We start from the raw sequence: 18,871 nt of genomic DNA, 5'->3' as shown, positions 1-18,871 counted from the left end.
TTGTTAACATTGCTATTAGGACTTAGGAGTAGGACATCATATATCACTATTCGGCCTTTCAAATAAAATTTAAAGATCTAGAGCTCTTGAACCAAATGAATGTATTGGCAAAGCCCAAATAAAAATTTTAATCATGAAATAAAATAAAGATTACGTAGTGAACTAACTTGGAGAAGAGAGAGAAAGTCCGATGTTTATTGTAGAGATTTATGGTACATGTGGAAGAAGGTATAATGAGAGAAATGGTTACTGGAAATTAAATATTTATTTTCTTACTTTAATTATCAAATTATTGTGTTTTAATAGATACAATAAAATTTCAAACTATAACGTTCATTTTATAATAATTATTCTTTATCATCATGTTAGACAAATTAATTTATGATTGAGTTAACTAGAATTTACAATCATCAAATTATTGTTATTATATCCTTAGTTTTTCAAATGCTTTTGAAAATCACATTTTGAATGCCAAATGTCTTTTATGAAATATGATTGGTATTAAAAGGTCTGCTTTATTATAAATGTATTAGAAATTAGTTTCATAATACAAGGAAATGATAATTGTTAATTTGTTACAACTTTTCCATTTAACTTTTAACTTATTTTGTCAAGGATCTTGTAACTTTATTAGTTAACGCCTTTTAGTGTCTTTAATGGAGATATTCAACTATCAAATTTAAAAAAAAAAAAAAAATCTTATTTTGTTTATGTGCAATTTTTTAAAATCTCACATTTTTTTAAGTACAAGTATACTTTAACTTACATTTAGCAAAAGCAATAAACAAAAATATGTTGATGTCAAATAGACAATGGTTTTTTATTATATTACATTCACCCTCAATGAGAAAGTAGACCGGATTAAGACTCTGTTTGGATTGAGGGGAGAGGGAGTGGAAGGAAGTAGAGTAAAGTTGGTTGAAAATAGAAAAATTTTGGGCCCGCTTTACTCTACTCCTCCTCAATTCAAACGGACCATAAATTTAAATTTAAATGAAATTTCTTCGATTTGACAAAACTTATTTTGACACTTTTCAGTTTGTTTACAAAACTTTCAATTATTTCAATTTCACATCTTAGAATTAAATTAAAATGAAATTAGAAGGTTACATACCTTACACCAAAAAGAAAAAAAAAACATTTATTCTAGATGAAACCTTAACAATTTTATTTTAATTGAAAGATAATAATTGGAAGTTTATGTATAAAATTGAGTATTTTTAATATAAATTTTAAATTTTTAATAATTTGATAGTTACAACAAAGTTGAATGATTTCAACAATAAATCTCTGTATTAAAAATACTAGAAAGTTGAGCCATTATCATACAAGTCCAACTATATGGAAATGAATTGAAGAAGAAAAAAGGAAAACGAAAAAAGAAAAGCATAAAAATCTAAAAACTTTTACAAGTTCGAAGTCCAACTCACTCCCAGCAGGGTCTGCGCACACAGGACCACAGCCCACGGGCCTGGGAGTTCGGGCTTCATCATATTTTACCGTACATTGTAGTTTTAGTGGATAGATATTATATATAGAGATTAAATTCTATAAGGATGGGGTGTAAAACCTATGTTTTACACCATCCAATAAGTGATTGCCACATCAGTATTTTACTTAAAATTTATTAAAATTCAATACATCCTACCACATTTAATAACATCTCGATAGATTCCCAATTTGATTGGATTTATATATGGGTATTAGAATTGATTAAATGTGATTGTGTTTATTCTTAAATATGTGCTAAGATGATGTGGCATGTTGGGATTGGAGGGGTAAAACATGGGTTTTACACCACATCCTTATAGAATTTAATCTCTTATATATAGTGTACCAGTTAAGTTTACAACAACAACAAAAACTGGGTGAGACTCAAGTGTCTCATTTTCACTGTATTATCTTCTCATCTCCTCGTTCCCTCCTTCTCTTCCAAGTCCCAACCTATAAAGCCTTAAAACCCTCTTTCTCTCTCAAGTCTCAGTTCAAATAAAAAAAACCTAGGGTTTGGTTCTGAGAAAGAGATGGGGTCTCAATCGGCGAATCTGTGGGTTTTGCTGGGCTTAGGCTTGGCCGGAATTCTGATTATGACGAGGAAGCTGAAGAAGGCTATAAGAGAAGACTTCGGTGCGTTTATCGAGAAGTTTCAGTTGCTTCCTCCTCCTCCGCCGCCTCCTCCCAAAGCTCCTCATCCTCTCACCGGCCTCACTTTCGCCGTTTCCGACGTGTAAGACCTCGCCCTCAGTTTCTTTCTCTTAAATTCTGTTTATTTCCCGAGAAATGTTCGGTCTAGTAAATATATATGAATATGCGGTGTTTTCATTTATTTTTTATTTTTATGTTGATTACAGTATAGATGGGCTAACTTGAGTGACTGTTTGTTAGTCTTTTGTGTTGCTGTTGTTTGAATTCAAATGGAAAGAGTTGGAATGGTTTTTGTTTGAATTCAAATGGAAAGAGTTGGAATGGTTTACTTGCTTGATTGATTGAATCCAGGATTTTGGTTTTCGAGTTCCAATAAATTGTTTGCAGCCTGTAAAAAAAAGAAAACTTAATTGTTTTCCTGTGTTTGATTGTGACGCTGAAAAATCAATGATATTTCGTAAATTCCTTATAGTATTATGTATAGTATGAGCTCTAGCTCTCTAGCTCTCAAATGGTCCCCTCTCCTTTTAAAAGAAACAACGAGGGTGAGGCTGTGGGTTTGAAACCCATTGGTGAATGTGTGTAACTGCTAACTTTCATTTGAATATGAAAATTATGTCGAGCAACTAAAAAATCAAAGGACATACCATTTTTAACATAGAAAAAAAACTGTGAGCAATATGCTTCCAAACAAAAAACTATGGCATCAGGACATTAAACAACATATATCAAACTACTTATAATAAAAACATATATCAAACCATTTAAAATAGTTCAACGTGCTTCCATATTCAAAAAAGTGAAATTCAAGTTCAACCTTCTGCATAACCATGATTTGAAAGTAAGGGAAAATTACATTTTAAACCCTATTATTAAGGGTAGTTTCAATCTAATCCACCCTATAGCCTGGTGGAATGGGTATTCTTTTATTTGATCCTCTAGCTTTATTTTAGCTCTAAAATGAAGGCTCCACTGGAAGACTTGTATCAATTGAATGGGCATGAGTTCAAGTTTGTAGCTTTTAAGAAGAAAATCTTGATGTGTGAGCTGTTGAGTTTAGATGTGAAAGAAGGTGATCAAAGCTTAACACGGGAGGAACATGCTTGAAGGGAGGAGTCCAAATCTGCGATAGAACGGCTTGCTACACATGAGGAGACTTGGTGTAAAAAATCGAGAGCTTTATGGTTGAAGGAGTGGGGTAACAACACTAGTTTTATTCCATAGGTTGGCTAATCCGCATAGAAAAAGCAATTATGTGGGTGGACTGGAGGTGGAAAGTAGGTTTATGAGGAGTTTGAGGTTCAAGAGCAAGTGGTGCAATTCTACATGTCGTTATACAGTTATACACAGAAACAAGGGATTGGAAACCACCTGTAGATGGGCAGAGTTTGCAAGTATTGATGAGCATGATAAACAATGTTAGAGCAGGAATTTAATAAAGGATGAGGTCCTACATGTTTTGAAGGACTTGCAAGGTGATAAGCTTTCCAAGCTCAAACAGATTTACTATGGCATTCTATCAACATTGTTTGAGGGTGGATGAATCTGATGTGATGGCTGTTTTTGTGGAGTTTCATAGGTACCGTGAGTTTTAAAAATCCCATAATGTTTCTTTTATTGCTTTAATTATGAAGAAGAGTAATGTCATCAATATTAGCGATTTCAATCCTATTAGCTTGGTGGGAAGTGTGTATAAATTATTGGCAAAGGTGCTAGCTAATAGGATGAAAATGGTGTTAGACAAGCTCATTTTCGAGTACCAAAATGTCTTTGTTTGTGGTAGGAAATTCTTGATTTAGTCCTAATTGAAAATGAATGCATGGATTGTAGAATTAAGAGTCCTATTCCTAGGGTAATTTGTAAGTTGGATATTGAAAAGGCTTACAATCATGTTAATTGGGATTTGGGTTTTTATCTGTTGGAGAGGATAGATTTAGGGAAGAAATGGAAGGGTTGGATTCATGCCAGTATTTGTAATGTTCAGTTCTCAGTTTTGATCAATGGATCTCCTGGTAGCTTCTTAGTTCATGGGGATTAAGACATGGTAACCAGCTACCCCCTTTTCTCAATATATTGGTCTTGTGGGTCTTGAGTAGGATGCTGAAGAAAACAGAAGAGAGGGGTTTTATTAATGGGAAGGAATGGGGGATGAGTTTAAACACCATTTGGTAGGATGGGATAAGGTCTGCACTCCTATTGTTAATGGAGGATTGGGGATGAGGAAGCTTATCTTCTTTAATCAGGCTCTCTTAAGGAAGTGACTGTTAGGCCGGGGTACCTATGGTCATGGTCTTTTGAAGAGTCTTAGGATGGGTTGGGAGAGGTTACTTTAGCATATTAATTTTTGAGGTTGGAGTTGGCAACTGAATTTGATTTTGGCATGATTGTTGTTGTGGTGACCAACCCCTGAGAGTGGCTTTTTTTGCCTTGTACGATGGTTCCACTTCCACCAGAATGCTTTAGTGGAGTATTTGTTGTTGAGGCAGTTTGAGGGGGAGAGGTGGAGTTGGGATGTTAGATTCATCTGGGACTGTTAATGGTTGCGAGCTGGATTTGGTAGCTGCTTTTCATCATCTTCTGGATTTTCATATTCCTCTTAAAGAGGATGGAGATTGGGCGAGGTGGAGGTTGAAGAAGAATGTGGAGTTTGATATTCATTCTTTCTATAATGCTTCGAGGGGTTCCAATTCTGTCAATTTCCTTTGTAAAGGCATTCGGGGTGTGAAGGCCCCACAGAGGGTCTTCTTTTTTGTTTGGACAGTGGTGTGGGGGAAGATACTCACTTGTGATAATCTTAGGGAGAGAGGCTACACTATAGTAGATTGGTTCTACATGTGCCGATATAGTGGGGAGGTGCTGGATCACCCTTTGCTTCATTTCAAGGAGGCTTACTAGTTGTGGAGCTTTGTTTTTTGATCCTTTGGGATCTGCTGGGTCTTACCAAAGAAGGTGATTGATCTTATGTTTGGTTGGAGGAACTGGATGGGTAAACATTCTTCAAATATTGGAATTTGGTTCCATGAAATTGAATATTGCACATTTAGAACATATCTGATATTATGCACATCTTATAAGTCCTAATTATCTTTTAAGTTTGTTCACTACAAAATAATTGAGTAAATTAAGCCATGATCACATAACTAATCACAAATAGTGAAAGAAAAAGAAAAAAAGAAAAAAAAGAAAAGGCCATGCTATGAGCAAAGGATCCACATTCATTTCATGAGTATAACATTATGACATCTATAAAAGAATTTAAAAAAGTTGGCAGCAAAAAGAAACCATGGCTTCCATTAATTAGCAAAATATCATATATCCAAGAGAGAGTAATGTAGCAATTTAAGTCGAGTATTTTTTTTGGGGGGGGTGGACTACCCTGTCATATATCCCTAATGAGTTCTAAACGTGTCCTAAGATAACAAAATCCGTCATTCTCATTCAACTTCCATCCGCAAAACTCCCCTATATCAAATGATATGTGAATTTAGCAAATCAACAAGATATACTAATTAAAAGTACTTAAAGGTGGTGAGCTAAACTTTTTGGAAGAGATAATTACCATTGTGATGTTTTTTGGTGTGGAGTTTGTTTTGTAGCTAACATTCTGGAAATTTTTTCTCTTTGGTGCTTATACTGTTGACCATGAAAATATTTTCCATGGAATTTTATTTTCTACTGTACTAAAAACTATAAAATGTTGAAAAAGTTTTCTACTAAAACAAGCAGGGTGAGAGTAAAAGGTTATTGATAGAAATTAATTATTATTGGGTACACTCATATCCTCAAATTCAACTTTTTAATAGTGTATTACTTTGGTAAAAGCCTGAAGGGGCCTTCCCTTTTTTTAGAAGGAATGAGAAGAAAGATTAGTGAGGATCTTATAAAGGAAGGGGGAAATTTTATTTTGGATTTGTTAAGCAAGTTATTATCAGTCCTGGTCAAGATCATATTGATTGGGTTTGTCACTCTTTTATTTTGTTTTTGTTCTTTGTTTTTGAGAAGAGTAAAAAGAGAAGTTTATCATTGTTTAGTCATTGTCCTTTAGGTTGGTTTTAGTAGATCATACCTATGCATTTCCCTCTTGGTATTTCCAATGGGGACATCCATGGTTCAAATCCCCCACCCCCCCCCCCCCCCCCCCAAGTTATAACTATTGAATTATTAAAAAAAAAAAAAATCAAACCCATGAATTTGCATTCTTGATTTCTGAAGTTTTTTTTCTTGGCTTTTAAACTGAATTAATCTTTTATTATAATCACCAGATTCGACATTGATGGTTATGTGACTGGATTTGGTCATCCAGAATGGGTGAAGACACATGGCGAAGCTTCTTGGACATCTCCTGTGGTTACTGCGCTTGTTGAAGGAGGTGCCACTTGCATTGGAAAAACTGTTGTGGATGAACTAGCATATGGGTATCTGTCTTGTACTCATTTTATTGCAACATTTGCTTGGGCTGCACAAACACACACACCTTTGCAGTGTGTCCCACTTTAGCATTTGTATGGATTGGACTAATGACTATTGTTTTTGGCACGTTTATTTTCAGTATCAGTGGAGAAAATAAGCATTATGGTACACCCACCAATCCCACAACACCTGCAAAAGTACCAGGTGGATCCTCCAGTGGAGCTGCTGTGGCAGTGGCTGCTAGTCTTGTTGACTTCTCATTGGGTGAGCTTCTTATTAGATTCAACAGCTTATCCTTGTTCCCTTGAATAATTAGTCTTAACACATACATTAACTATGCTGAAAAAGTTTTATTGTTTTGATTTTCTTTTTCCTGTCTTGTCTTCCCTAAATAAAACAAAGAAAAGTGTAGATGGGCTTGTTTTGAAGTAGTTATAGGCAGAGGTAGACATGTGGTATTTATTTTTTAATTTCTGGTTGTGGTGGCCTAAGTATTTAGCTGGTTAAATTGACTGAAATTTCAGTCTATGCAGTCTATATCTTTTAGTTATGTTAAAACAATTAGAAATACCTACAATTCATGATGTAAAAAAAAAAATTTTCATTTCCCATTTGGCTTTTACTATATATATATATATATAAAAAAGAAATCCAACAATGACTAATCTATGTTCATATTAAAACTAGGTGAAATATCAAGTGTTAACAATGATATTGTTCCTTTATACTAAAATGTCAACATTTTGAGGTTTAGTTGTAACTTGAAGAAGAATGCTATACAGTATTAAGAAGTAACATGCTCATTAAATAAGCATAGTCTAAGTGAAAATGTTAAGATGGATGGGTGGGAATACTAGGACATATAAGATAAGAATTAAAGTTATCCATTTGAAGATATGGGTGGCTCCTATTGAAGAAAAGATTTAAAGGTACGGGTGGCTCCTATTAAGCCAAAGATGGGGAAGATTTGCTTAATGGTTGACCAATTAATGCACCCAAAATAATGGGTGATTTAATTCAAGTTGAGAATTTAAAAGAGGTAAAGGATGGCCTAAAATAACATGGTAGAAGTAGTGAAGTACTAAAGAAGATTAATTAGATAGGTAACGGAGCATTAGTAACATGATAGAGTTTGCAAACATCCTTTATTTTAAGATTAGGTGTTTGATGATGACTTATCTTGGTATACCATTGCGGAATTCTATCAAATTGAAAGTGGTATGAACTCCCGTTTAGAGAAGTTGGACTGTAGATTATTTAGTTGGAAGAGAAATTATACCTGTCAAAGGGTGGCAGAGAACATCATTGAAGATTACACTCTTTGACTTAGGCTGTGTTTGGTTCCTGTAAAATATTTTCCGGAAAATAAATATTTTCTGGAAATGCTATTTTCCGGAAAGGAAAATATTTTCAAGTATTTGGTTGCATTATGAAAATTGTTGTAGAAAATATTTTCATGTGTTTGGTTCTATTCTGAAAATGCTATTTTCCTACAAATTTTTCACACGGCAGCAAACTCCGGCAATCAAAAGCCATAACCACCAAAACACCACCACCACACCACCACAACAACAACAAAAATCAAAATCACACAGAAATCAAAATCACACAGAGAGAGAGATCGGTGGGTCGAAGGTGAGATCACGCGGAGGCAAGATCGAAGGTGAGATCGAGCGGTGCAGCGAGATCGAGCGGCGCGGTGCGATCGTCACGGTGCGATCATCGGATTGGAGCTCGCGAGATCAAGCGGCGTGGTGCGATCGGCGCGGTACTGCGATCGATGAGACCGGTGCGTGCGATCGTCGGACTGGAGCTTGGGGTTCGCCGGCGATCGTCGGACTGGATTGGAGCGGAGCTTGGGGTTCGCCCTCTTCTTCCTCTCTCTCTCGGTCTGGAAACCATTTGAAGTGAAAATAGGAACGGAAATTCATTTCCGTGGTCAAAGCGTATTTTTTTCGGTCAAATGAAATCGATTTCCGGAAAATTCTATTTTCCGGACCAACCAAACACCCGCATTTACGGAAAAGCATTTTCGGGAGTGATTTTCACCCAAAACAAACACAGCCTTACCTACATTTTATCTCTCCTTATTCACCATTCCCATTAGCATGGCAAACAGGATTGAGAGGAGATTATAGTGGAATCTTTTGTGGGGTGATATGGGTGATCAGTGGCTTGGGGATTATGAAGATAGGAACCTTTGACCTAGCCCATTGGGAAAATGGCCATGGCAATTTGGGATGGAAGAACACAATTGTGGAGGTATGTAGTAGCTGTGTAGTACCTGTTCTAGGGACACGTGGTTGTGGCTTATGGAAATGTATTGATGGATTGGGACAAAGTTTTATAGTATAAACACTTTGATGTAGGGGATGGTACTCATGTTCATTTATGGCATGACAGATGGTGTGGAGATCATTGTTTGAAGGAGGTTTTTCCCATTTTGTTTGAATGCTCCATAGCTAGAGAGGCATCTGTTGCTTCTATGCTAGTTAGACAAACAGTAGGGGAAATGAGGAGTTGGGATGTAAGTTCTCTTCTCAACTTTAATGATTGGGAGTTTGAAGCGGTAGATTCGATAAAATATGCCTATGACATCAACTTCATCATGATTGCTCTTTATCATTCGACCAAGACACCAATTGGTTATTGTTGGGGTTCAAACCCCAGATCTCTTGTTCAATGATAAGAGACTTTACTAGTTGAACCAATTGAAAGGGAGTGGGGATTTTGATGTACGTTCTTTTTAAAATGCCTTAAGAGCAGCCCATGTGTAGTGTCTTCTCCATGGAAGAGTATTTGATGCGTTAACGCCATGGGAAGGTTCTCCTTCTTGGAATGGACTGCAGCTTGGGGAAGATCCTCACATGTGACTCCTTTGTTAAGCAAGGCTATATGTTAGTAGGTTGGTGCTGTATGTGTTGGTGTAACAAGGAGACAGTGGATCATTTATTGTTACGCTACACAGTTGTAATTGATTTGTGGAGTTTCTTGTTTAGATCTTTCATGATGCAAATGGGAGCTACTAGAAAAAGTCCTTGATCTCTTGTGTGGTTGGAGGAATTGGGTTGGTAACTTTTCTCGGATATTTGGAACTTTTCAAAAAATGTTTGATGCGTCATTTGTGAAGGAAATGATACTGAATGTGCGTTTGAGGGTATGGAAATTTTAGTGCCTCAATTGATAGCATTGTTTTCTGTATCTTTGTTTGATTGGTCCCATGCATGGGGTTTTACCAATAGTAATTGTAATGACTTCACCCCAACTGTGTAGATATTGTCCGCTTTGGGGCCCAAACCCCTCAGTTTTGTTCTCCCCGAAAGCACACAGTAGTGGAAGAAAAGACCTTTACACATTGAAGGGAGATCGCTCCTTATAAGCACATCTCCATGTGATTCCCCAGGCTATGTGAGACTCCAGAATTGCTTCTCCCACTAGTCCTTCACAATCCACCCCCTTTATGGCCACATGTATCCTCGCGTGTGGGCTCACACTTTCGACTGGTGCATGACTCTGATATCATCTGTAATGACCCCACTCCAACTATGTATGTATTGTCCGCTTTAGGGTTCATATCCCTTATGGTTTTATTCTCCCCAGAGCACACAAAAATGGGAGAAAAGGTCTCTACACATTGAAAGGAGATCACTCCTTATAAGCATATCTCCATGTGATTCCCCATGCGATGTGGGACTCTAGGATTGCTTTTCCCACTAGTCCTTTATAGTAACTCCATACCAGAATTTATTAAGCCATTGCCCTTTTGTAAGTAGTTTTCTTATTTGTAAATCTTTAGACTCCTTTGTGTCAAAATTTGTACACGAAGGATTCTCCATTGAATTAAATATTTAGACTCCTTTGTGTCAAAAGTTTTGTTATTGATTCTTTACTGGGAAGACGTTTAGGTTTAGTGCGGAACATATAGATGCTTGCTTTCACTTGCTTCACACACTGGAGATTTTAAGTAAGGACATAAAAGATGTCATAGTTTAGGGGGGAAAAGTGTAATTTTCCCAACTTTTTTTTGACATTATTTATGTACTTAACTTTGTGATGTGGTAAAATTATTGTGCATAAGTGAGAATTCACACAATTTTTTTTATCATGCTTCTAAAGTGAGGATAAATTGACATAAAGCCTCAGAAATGTCATCTATCTTTTGATCAACATTGTGTTGAGGGCTGGATATCTATCTTTAAGATCAAGTTCAATTTTGGAACGGTTTATATTTCATGGTTTTTGACAACTTCAAGTTGTTTTTATTGTGGTTCCGTTTTTGGACATCAATGCATTGGATTTGTGTATTTGGTTGTCTTCTTCTTGTTTTCCTTTTAGGTATTTCTATCATATACTTCCCATGCGCAGACGATTGCCTCCTTTGGTGTTGTTTATTAGACTATATTACACTGTTGGCCCTTAAAGTTTGGGGTTGTTTTCATTTTGGAACTTTACGTTTCAGAATTTTCATTTGGCCTTTTATGTTTAATTCCATTTTCATATTGGTTCTTTACATTTCAAACTTTTCATTCTGACCCTTCATGTTTAATTTAATTTTCTGTTTGGCCCTTTACATTTATTTTGACCCTTCATTAAAATGAAAATTTTGAAACATAAAGGGCTAAAATGAAAATTTTGAAACTTAATGGGCCTTTATGAAAACGTCAAACTTAAAGGCTAAAAATGTACTTTAGTCTATCTATTTAATTTTTTTATTGATAAAAGGCTGATTAAAATTTGTTGACAGAACTGCTGATTGATCATATTTTAACTTCTGGAGCATGCTAGTTTTTTTGACATATGATCATGCCTTTCATACTAACAGTCTATGGCAGGTATTGATACTGTTGGTGGGGTGAGATTACCTGCTGGATTTTGTGGCATTTTAGGATTCCGTCCCTCACTTGGGGCTGTTTCTCACATTGGAATTATACCTATTTCAACAAGCCTTGACACAATTGGTACGTATGACTACAATTCTGTATGCTATCTTATTTCAGATAACTATAACCTACATGTTGCCCATGCCCCGGTCAATCTTTAGGATATGCATACATGTTGCTCTTCTCTGATTCCTTTTGAGCTTCTCTGAAGGAGATAAAGAGAATTAACTGCACTTATATAACTTTTACATATTTTCTACCCTTGATTACTGGTGGTTTACTTCATTGATTAACGTTTCAAACTTTTTTTTACTTTTGTTTATTAAAGGAGTGGAACGTATGAGTGAACTTTACTGTTTGGCATATGTTATTTTTTAGCTATGGACTAAAAGGTATGGTTCTCTTCTGGGTTTCCTTTTGTTTTGAACATTTTTGCTCAAGTCATTATAAGTTGGGACCAATTAAGAAGGTTTTATTTCACATAGAAGTTTTTCTTTTTCCACACCATATATTTTGGAAGTTAAGTTTCCGTACTACCTCCCTTCACAAAGTTCCATGAATTAATTAATTCTATATCTGTAGGAAGTAACCTTTGATTGGAGTTGGATACTAAAGATTTGCAGTGTCATTTTTGCACCATTTATATGTGAATGTCTTTGTGCTTTGTGCATGTGCATCTAACTTCACTGAAATGCAGATGATACTGCATCCCTTTAAGTTATTCTCTTTAAAATATCAGCTTAAAGTTTTTGTAAGAATTTTATAACATTAAATTGTTAGATAGTTTTAGATTATTAAGTCATTACATGTGATTATGGTTTGTGATTGTCGTGTCTTGACTGTATGTCATGATTGTGTTTTGCACTGTGTCCTTTTTTCTTTCCTTTTCTTTTGAATTGGTCATCTGTTAGAAAATTGATTTCTACAGTAAAATGCTGTCTAGTGTTTTCATCTAACTCCCTTGTAATTCTCCTGTGCAATCACTTTCATAGGATGGTTTGCTAAGGATCCTAATATTCTACATCGTGTTGGCCATGTTCTGCTGCAACTTCCATACACAGTTCAACGCAGTCCCAGGCAAATTATAATTGCTGATGATTGCTTTCAACTGTTAAAGATTCCTGTTGACAGAGTTGCTCAGGTGGTGATCAAATCCACTGAGAAGCTTTTTGGAAGTATGTCAGTTTACTGTATGCCTCTAAGCAAAAAGTTCTATTTATTACTTTTTTTATTCTAACCCTTGTTATTTTAGTTTCTGCTGCCATTTTTGTTTTCATTAATATTGCTGCTACTTCCTTACAACTCTGTTCTTAAATTTAGTTAGTTTGTTTGTTTTTTTTTTTAATTAATACAACTATCTATTCTGTATTTTCTTTGAACTATCTCTCGTTGAACTTCTTCAGGACAAGCATTGAAACATGAAAATGTCGAGGACTATCTCAAGTCAAAGGTTCCAAGCTTGAAAGAGTTTCCCAGCAAGAAATCTAATGGTGAATTTAAAACTTCAACACGATTGCTTGCAAATGTTATGCAGTTTATTCAAAGGTGAGGTTGCTTCTTTATGATTTAAAATGGTATTATAGATCATTTTTCATCCTTTGTCCCCTTGTTCTTGAAGATCTTCCTTGTTCTTTTTTTTTTTTTTTTTTTTTTTGGGGGGGGGGGTATGTGTGTGTGTGCATGTGCCACAGTTTTCTGATTTAATGTGACAAAGTATAGGAACAAGTAGAAAATGATTAGCATCAAACGGAGAATTGATGTTGGAGAAATGTGCAGTTAGTGCTGAGTAAATATTACTATTAGGTTGCCAGATGTATTTAGAGGTGCTATATCTGGGGGGGCAATATTTGACATGACTGCAAACACATGTTTTTTTGCAGGTTAGTATTTAGTGTAAAAGGGTTTGTGTCAAAGTGGGTCAACCTGCTTTAACAGGATTAATAAATGGTCAATTCCATATTGACCTGCTTGATCTGAAATCAACCCAAAAAGACTTATTTGTGTCAAGTTGGGTTGACCCCTTTTGACACGAACCCATTTAACTTGCATAAATAAATTTCATTTTTATCCAACATAAATTTGATTTTTAAATATAGAATTGAGTTACTAAAATAACTTTTAACAGTTTTATTATATATTCTTTGTTGAAACTCTAAAATCCCAACCCAGTTACCTAAAGAAGGAAGGTAGACCCTTTGAGCCTTAAAGACTTGATTCTTGGAAATCAATGTGGATGAAGCTATATTGCTTTGGCTCCTAAGGCTAGTGTTAAGTAATAGTGCTATAATGTTACGTCTGTGAACAAGCTCATGTCATTTAGTTTACACTTGTGCTTTTGCAGCATGATTTTGGTATATTCTTAAGTTTCAGCTTTGCATTATACTGAGGAACCCTTGCAGGTTGTAGGTAAGAAGGTGGGAAGGCTTGTCTCTTTGTCCCTTTGCACTTCCCTTTTTTAATACAATTAAGCTCTTAAAAAATTATGTGATGTATTCAAACCCTGGGTGTGTTATCTTCCCTAGCTTAAATGAACCTTTTTCCTCTTGTAAGAATAGGGTGGAGGGTGATTTCATGTGTTCAAGACTCATTAAGATCTGTGTACATAGAGAATTAGGACTCAATAGACATTTACTACTAATCCCAAAATAGAATTACTCAAAATCACAAATAGTAGCCTTAGAACATGATTTATTACTTGTGAAAAAAAAAAAAAAAACAATAACATGAGATGATCCATAATAAGACTTATACATCATTATTACAGCACGTGTTTTTTAATTACAAAAATATGCTTAAGAAAACTGACAAAATAAATCTGCAACATACAAAACTAGAAAAAACTGTAGGTCTTTGCAGGCAACTGGCAGTGTTTTCCATTAAGTTGTCCAGTATGGAAGTTGAATGGGAGGCAGTTGCTTATACTGATTGTTTGCTGTATCCTTTTCACCCTTGTTGGAACTAAGTTTGGTGTGATTAATAAGGAAAGATGGCAACTTTTATATGGACAAGCCCTCAAGTTGTTAAATGAGGTTCATCTTGCCCCTTTTTAATGCAGACATGAGTTCAAACATAATCATGGGGAATGGATTAGTTCGGTAAAGCCTGTTTTAGATCCTGCTATCTCAGCAGAAATATATGAAACAGTGGAGACAGTGGATACAGATATTGAACGCTACAAATCAATCCGGGATGAAATGCGTTCAGCTATCTACTCCCTTTTGAAGGTAATGGCTCTCGTGTACCTCCCATGTACAAGGTTGCACCTCCTTTTTTTTTTGGTATATATTACTTCTCAAAATGAAGGTAATGGTTCTAGAGAAGTTTATGTTGCATTTTTGTTGATCTTGGATTCAAATTGATTCAAGTTGTACATGCCACAGAGAATTTAAAATATGTAACGACTCTCTACTTTCTTTTTATGAAGTTTCAATGTATGTTGCTTTTAATGCTGCTTAAGAAGAATAAAGCTGATATTTTGTTTTAACCTCAAAGTTCTGCAAGTGGAAGATACATGCTTAATGCAGTTTCAACTTAGTTGATCTGTTCTCAAACAAAATAAAAGTCTTTTTTTGTTCTTGCTAGATGTCAATCCTTTTTCTTCTTGGAAGTTTTGAAAAGGAGAAAAGAAGAATGAAAATATGAAAAATGAAGAAAGGGCATAAAAAGAAAGGATTGGGAATCTGGATAAATGAATAATGGATTAAACTATGTAGGAGATGATGCATTTCTCTTTTAATATGGTTACCCTTGTCCAACCAACACTCTAATATATCCATTGCCTCTAGCAGAGAGCATGTTGCAGTAGTCCTTGCCATCATGCATGCATTGACTGACATGTCTCACTTGGTCATCTCCGTCTTTGCTCCTTATTAATGATGTCAGTATTATGGCCATGACCTTTCCTTAATATCTAATAAACTACCATGATTTTAGCACTGGTTGCTGCCATTTCATCCAATAGCAACGTTGTATGTTTAACTTTGTCCCGTATCCTGGAATGCATTAAGTATGCTCTTTCATTTTTTATTTTATATTTTTAATTTTTAATTTTTTTGAATTTTTAAAATTTGTGTCTATTATCTTCAAAATACTTTACCCAAAAAAAGGAAAATAAATCTTGGTGATAACTGATAAGTACATGACTATATGAAAATATCTTATTGTGCATGTTAGCAAAATTTGTTTTTTCCAGTTTTTATTATTTAGATATTTTCCCCATTTTCTTTCTGTAAATAGATAATAAATAACTGATATATTACTTTTGTTGGAACAGTTTTTGTAATTTGTTTTCTAGGCTCTATTTTTAATTATACTTGTTTTGATATTTGATGTTTTCTTTAGGATGATGGGATTCTGGTGATCCCTACCGTTGCTGATCCTCCTCCAAAACTTGGTGGGAAGGAGATCCTATCAGAGGACTACAAGCGCCGTGCATGTAGTTTATTGAGTATTGCTAGCATATCAGGTTGCTGTCAGGTGATTCTCTTTCTCATATAAGGTTTCATAAACATTATTTTCCTTTCTCATGAATCTTTAATATTGAAAAATCGTGCTGTTTGTGGGGTTTTTCTTCTACACTTATGTGTACTGCTTAAATGTCATCTATGTCCTGTTGATGTCTCCTTTCAGGTCACAATACCACTAGGATTTCACAACAAGTGTCCTGTTTCAGTGTCCTTCATAGCCAGGAATGGGGGTGATCGCTTTTTACTAGATACAACGCAGGCCATGTATGCAACTCTCCAGGAGCAGGCTGATATTGCTGCCAAATCCAAAGTATCAAAAAATGTTGTCAGCAAGGAAGAATCTGCTGAGATTGCTAAAGAAAAGGTATGTGATGATTAACTTAACTCAACTAAGCCTTAATTGAAACTAATTAGGGTTAGTTATATGTATCCTTTTAGCATTTTACGCCACTTGTCTCTATGTAGGGCCATGTCTCCATTCACCTCACTAGTAAAGAATGATTAACTTTTATTTATTTTTTCACTGGATATATAGAAACTTCCAGCTGTTTGAAGTTCAGTTTATTGTACTTGTATCATCTGCCTAATGACTCCTGGATCAAGTGTCATTTCCTCCTCTCACAAGTGTGGGTGGAGGGTGTGGTCGTGGGTTCAAAACCCATTGTGTGTGTGTGTAATTTACCAAGCAAAGTAAGAAAAATACTTGTACTGTTTGCCAGTACTAGATGTGCTAGTTAGTGTCGATGGATACTTGTTCTTCTTAGGGTTTCTGTATTCTTAATTTTTTTTTTCTTTCTAAATACTCTATTCCCTTTTGTTGGTCTGGTTTAGGAAATCCACCTTTTTAAGAAAACAACATTTAATAGATTGTCTTTCAAATAAAAATAAAAATGAAAATTTCAAAACTATCATCTTTAATTTATACTAAAAAAAAAGCTAATGAAAAAAGGGTATTGATTTTGGGAAAGCTATAGATATTGTGTCCAATGACTTCTTAAAGGGAACAACATTTTGAGACATGAAAGTGGAATAGAGGATCAACAAAAGGGGATGGAGAAAGAATTCATTATTTATGCTTGATTTTATGTACTTTGGTGCTTTTCTCCTAAATCATATGTCACTGGATTTTATGAATTAGGGCAACCAAGCCTTCAAAGATAAACAGTGGCAGAAGGCTATTGGCTTTTACACTGAAGCTATCAAACTTAGCGGCAAAAATGCAACATATTACAGTAACAGGGCTTTAGCATATCTTGAACTGGGGAGGTATTACCATCATCTTGGTAGTTTAAGTTCCTTGATTAATGTCTTGTTTGATATTCTTGACCAGTTTGTTTTGTCCATACAGTTACCTACAAGCAGAGGCAGATTGTACTCAAGCTATTAATCTTGATAAAAAGGTGACTTTTTTCCCCCAAAATACTTGTTGGTGCAATTGTTTAGTTTTATGTTGGGGTTTAATAAGTATTAGTGAATTGCTTCTGCTAGCTATCCAAAAATGGTTTGTCCCTAGTGTTGTTTTTACTTTACTGCTAATTGTTGTAGTCTGTTTTTATGTCAGCGACTGGTATATCAGAATTGATATTACTTAATAAAAAATCTCATTATTGTATGCTATCAAATTATTTGTTCAATGGAATGTAGTGTACAGAAAAAAATGAGAACTCTGTATTGATAAAGTTCTCTTCAATCAAATAATAAGCTTTTTTGATTGATTGGAATGAATATTGAGTAAATTGCTACTCTAACTTATCCAAAAAGAAAAAAAATATTGAGTAAATTGCTACTTTAGGGCATGCAAAGTTCTTTAGATGATCCTCTTTTAGTCATGCATACTCGTTCCTATTTTCTTTCTTAGGCTGCCTGTTTGAGGTTGTAAAAGCACAATGAATGGTGTTTTATTGCACTAGAAATGGTGCCAGACTGGGTGGTTTAAGCATCCAGTCCACCCAGTCTGTTCTAGTCTGGAATAATTTGTAACCGATTATGTAGACGTCTCAACACTCAATGGAGAGTAGATTTTGACTGGGTGCAATATGCGTAAAGTTATAATTATATACTAAAATATCATCATTCTAGGAACTTTGACAATGAGCTCTAATTCAAATGGAACCTCCTTCCTTTGTAAGGATAAGGTGGAGGGTGAGGTTATAACTTATAACTTCTTGGCTCACCAGGTGCATGAGTAGTTTTAATTTAAAAAAAAAAAAAAAAATCATTCTAGGAACTTTTCTATTAAATATATATTTTTGAACTTCTTGGTATTAATTTTTCCACATTTTAATTGATTTAGAAGAGCATGCCTTTCAAGCCCTTCTAAGAATTATAGAAGAGAAACTTGCTACTATATTATTGCATAATAAGGAGTTGGTTAAGTGTTATGTCATTACGTGTCTGTTATGACTAGACCTGTATACAGTTAGGTGCAGTCAGCTGTACAGGGGAATAGCAAATTATATGCCAAAAAAAAAAAAAAAAAAAAAAAACAGAAATACAAATATACAATCAATAGAAAACGAAAACCAGAGTTGGATGGCAGGATTTGGGCATGTGGATTTGGATTTGAGTAATTAAAATCCAAATACCTTGTTTGGATGCTTTAAAAAAGTCAAGGATTTGAATTTTGACAAATCCACTAAAGATTTTAAACCTTTAAAATTCTTGGATTTGAAATGATATCTAAAATTAATGGATTTGAAATCATGGCATTTCAAATATATTGATTTCGAATCCAAATCTAAAGCCAAATTCAACTTTTCAAACGCAACCTTAGGTTGTGTTTGGATACTTGAATTTGGATTTGGATTTGAATTTTAAAGTGATGGATTTGAAATGCCTTAATTCCAAATTCTTAAATATTTAAGTATGTCATATGCATTTCTAAAATGCTATGGATTTAGAAGTTATATCAAATTCAAGATTTTAAGGTTTAAAATCCTTAGTGGATTTGTCAAATCCAAATGCCCTTTG

At 34.8% G+C, this 18,871-nt stretch overlaps 1 protein-coding gene across 1 annotated transcript in view; it reads left to right on the top strand.

The window, feature by feature from the left end:
• The first annotated feature begins 1,864 nt into the window (after positions 1-1,864).
• LOC115962515 (translocon at the outer membrane of chloroplasts 64) overlaps positions 1,865-18,871 on the top strand; it is a 21,228-nt gene continuing 4,221 nt past the window's right edge. Inside the window, exons 1-11 of the mRNA XM_031081368.1 lie at positions 1,865-2,227; positions 6,408-6,560; positions 6,695-6,819; positions 11,388-11,513; positions 12,428-12,610; positions 12,839-12,980; positions 14,491-14,659; positions 15,777-15,911; positions 16,065-16,265; positions 17,040-17,167; positions 17,250-17,301. Coding sequence (XP_030937228.1) covers positions 2,025-2,227; positions 6,408-6,560; positions 6,695-6,819; positions 11,388-11,513; positions 12,428-12,610; positions 12,839-12,980; positions 14,491-14,659; positions 15,777-15,911; positions 16,065-16,265; positions 17,040-17,167; positions 17,250-17,301 — 1,617 coding nt within the window. The 5' untranslated portion in view covers positions 1,865-2,024. The remainder of the gene's footprint in view (positions 2,228-6,407; positions 6,561-6,694; positions 6,820-11,387; positions 11,514-12,427; positions 12,611-12,838; positions 12,981-14,490; positions 14,660-15,776; positions 15,912-16,064; positions 16,266-17,039; positions 17,168-17,249; positions 17,302-18,871) is intronic.

The sequence above is a fragment of the Quercus lobata genome, chromosome 10, assembly GCF_001633185.2.
Source record: "Quercus lobata isolate SW786 chromosome 10, ValleyOak3.0 Primary Assembly, whole genome shotgun sequence".
Classification (NCBI taxonomy): domain Eukaryota; kingdom Viridiplantae; phylum Streptophyta; class Magnoliopsida; order Fagales; family Fagaceae; genus Quercus; species Quercus lobata.
Note: the sequence above shows the minus strand (reverse complement) of the source record. Positions and strands in the feature narration are given on the sequence as shown.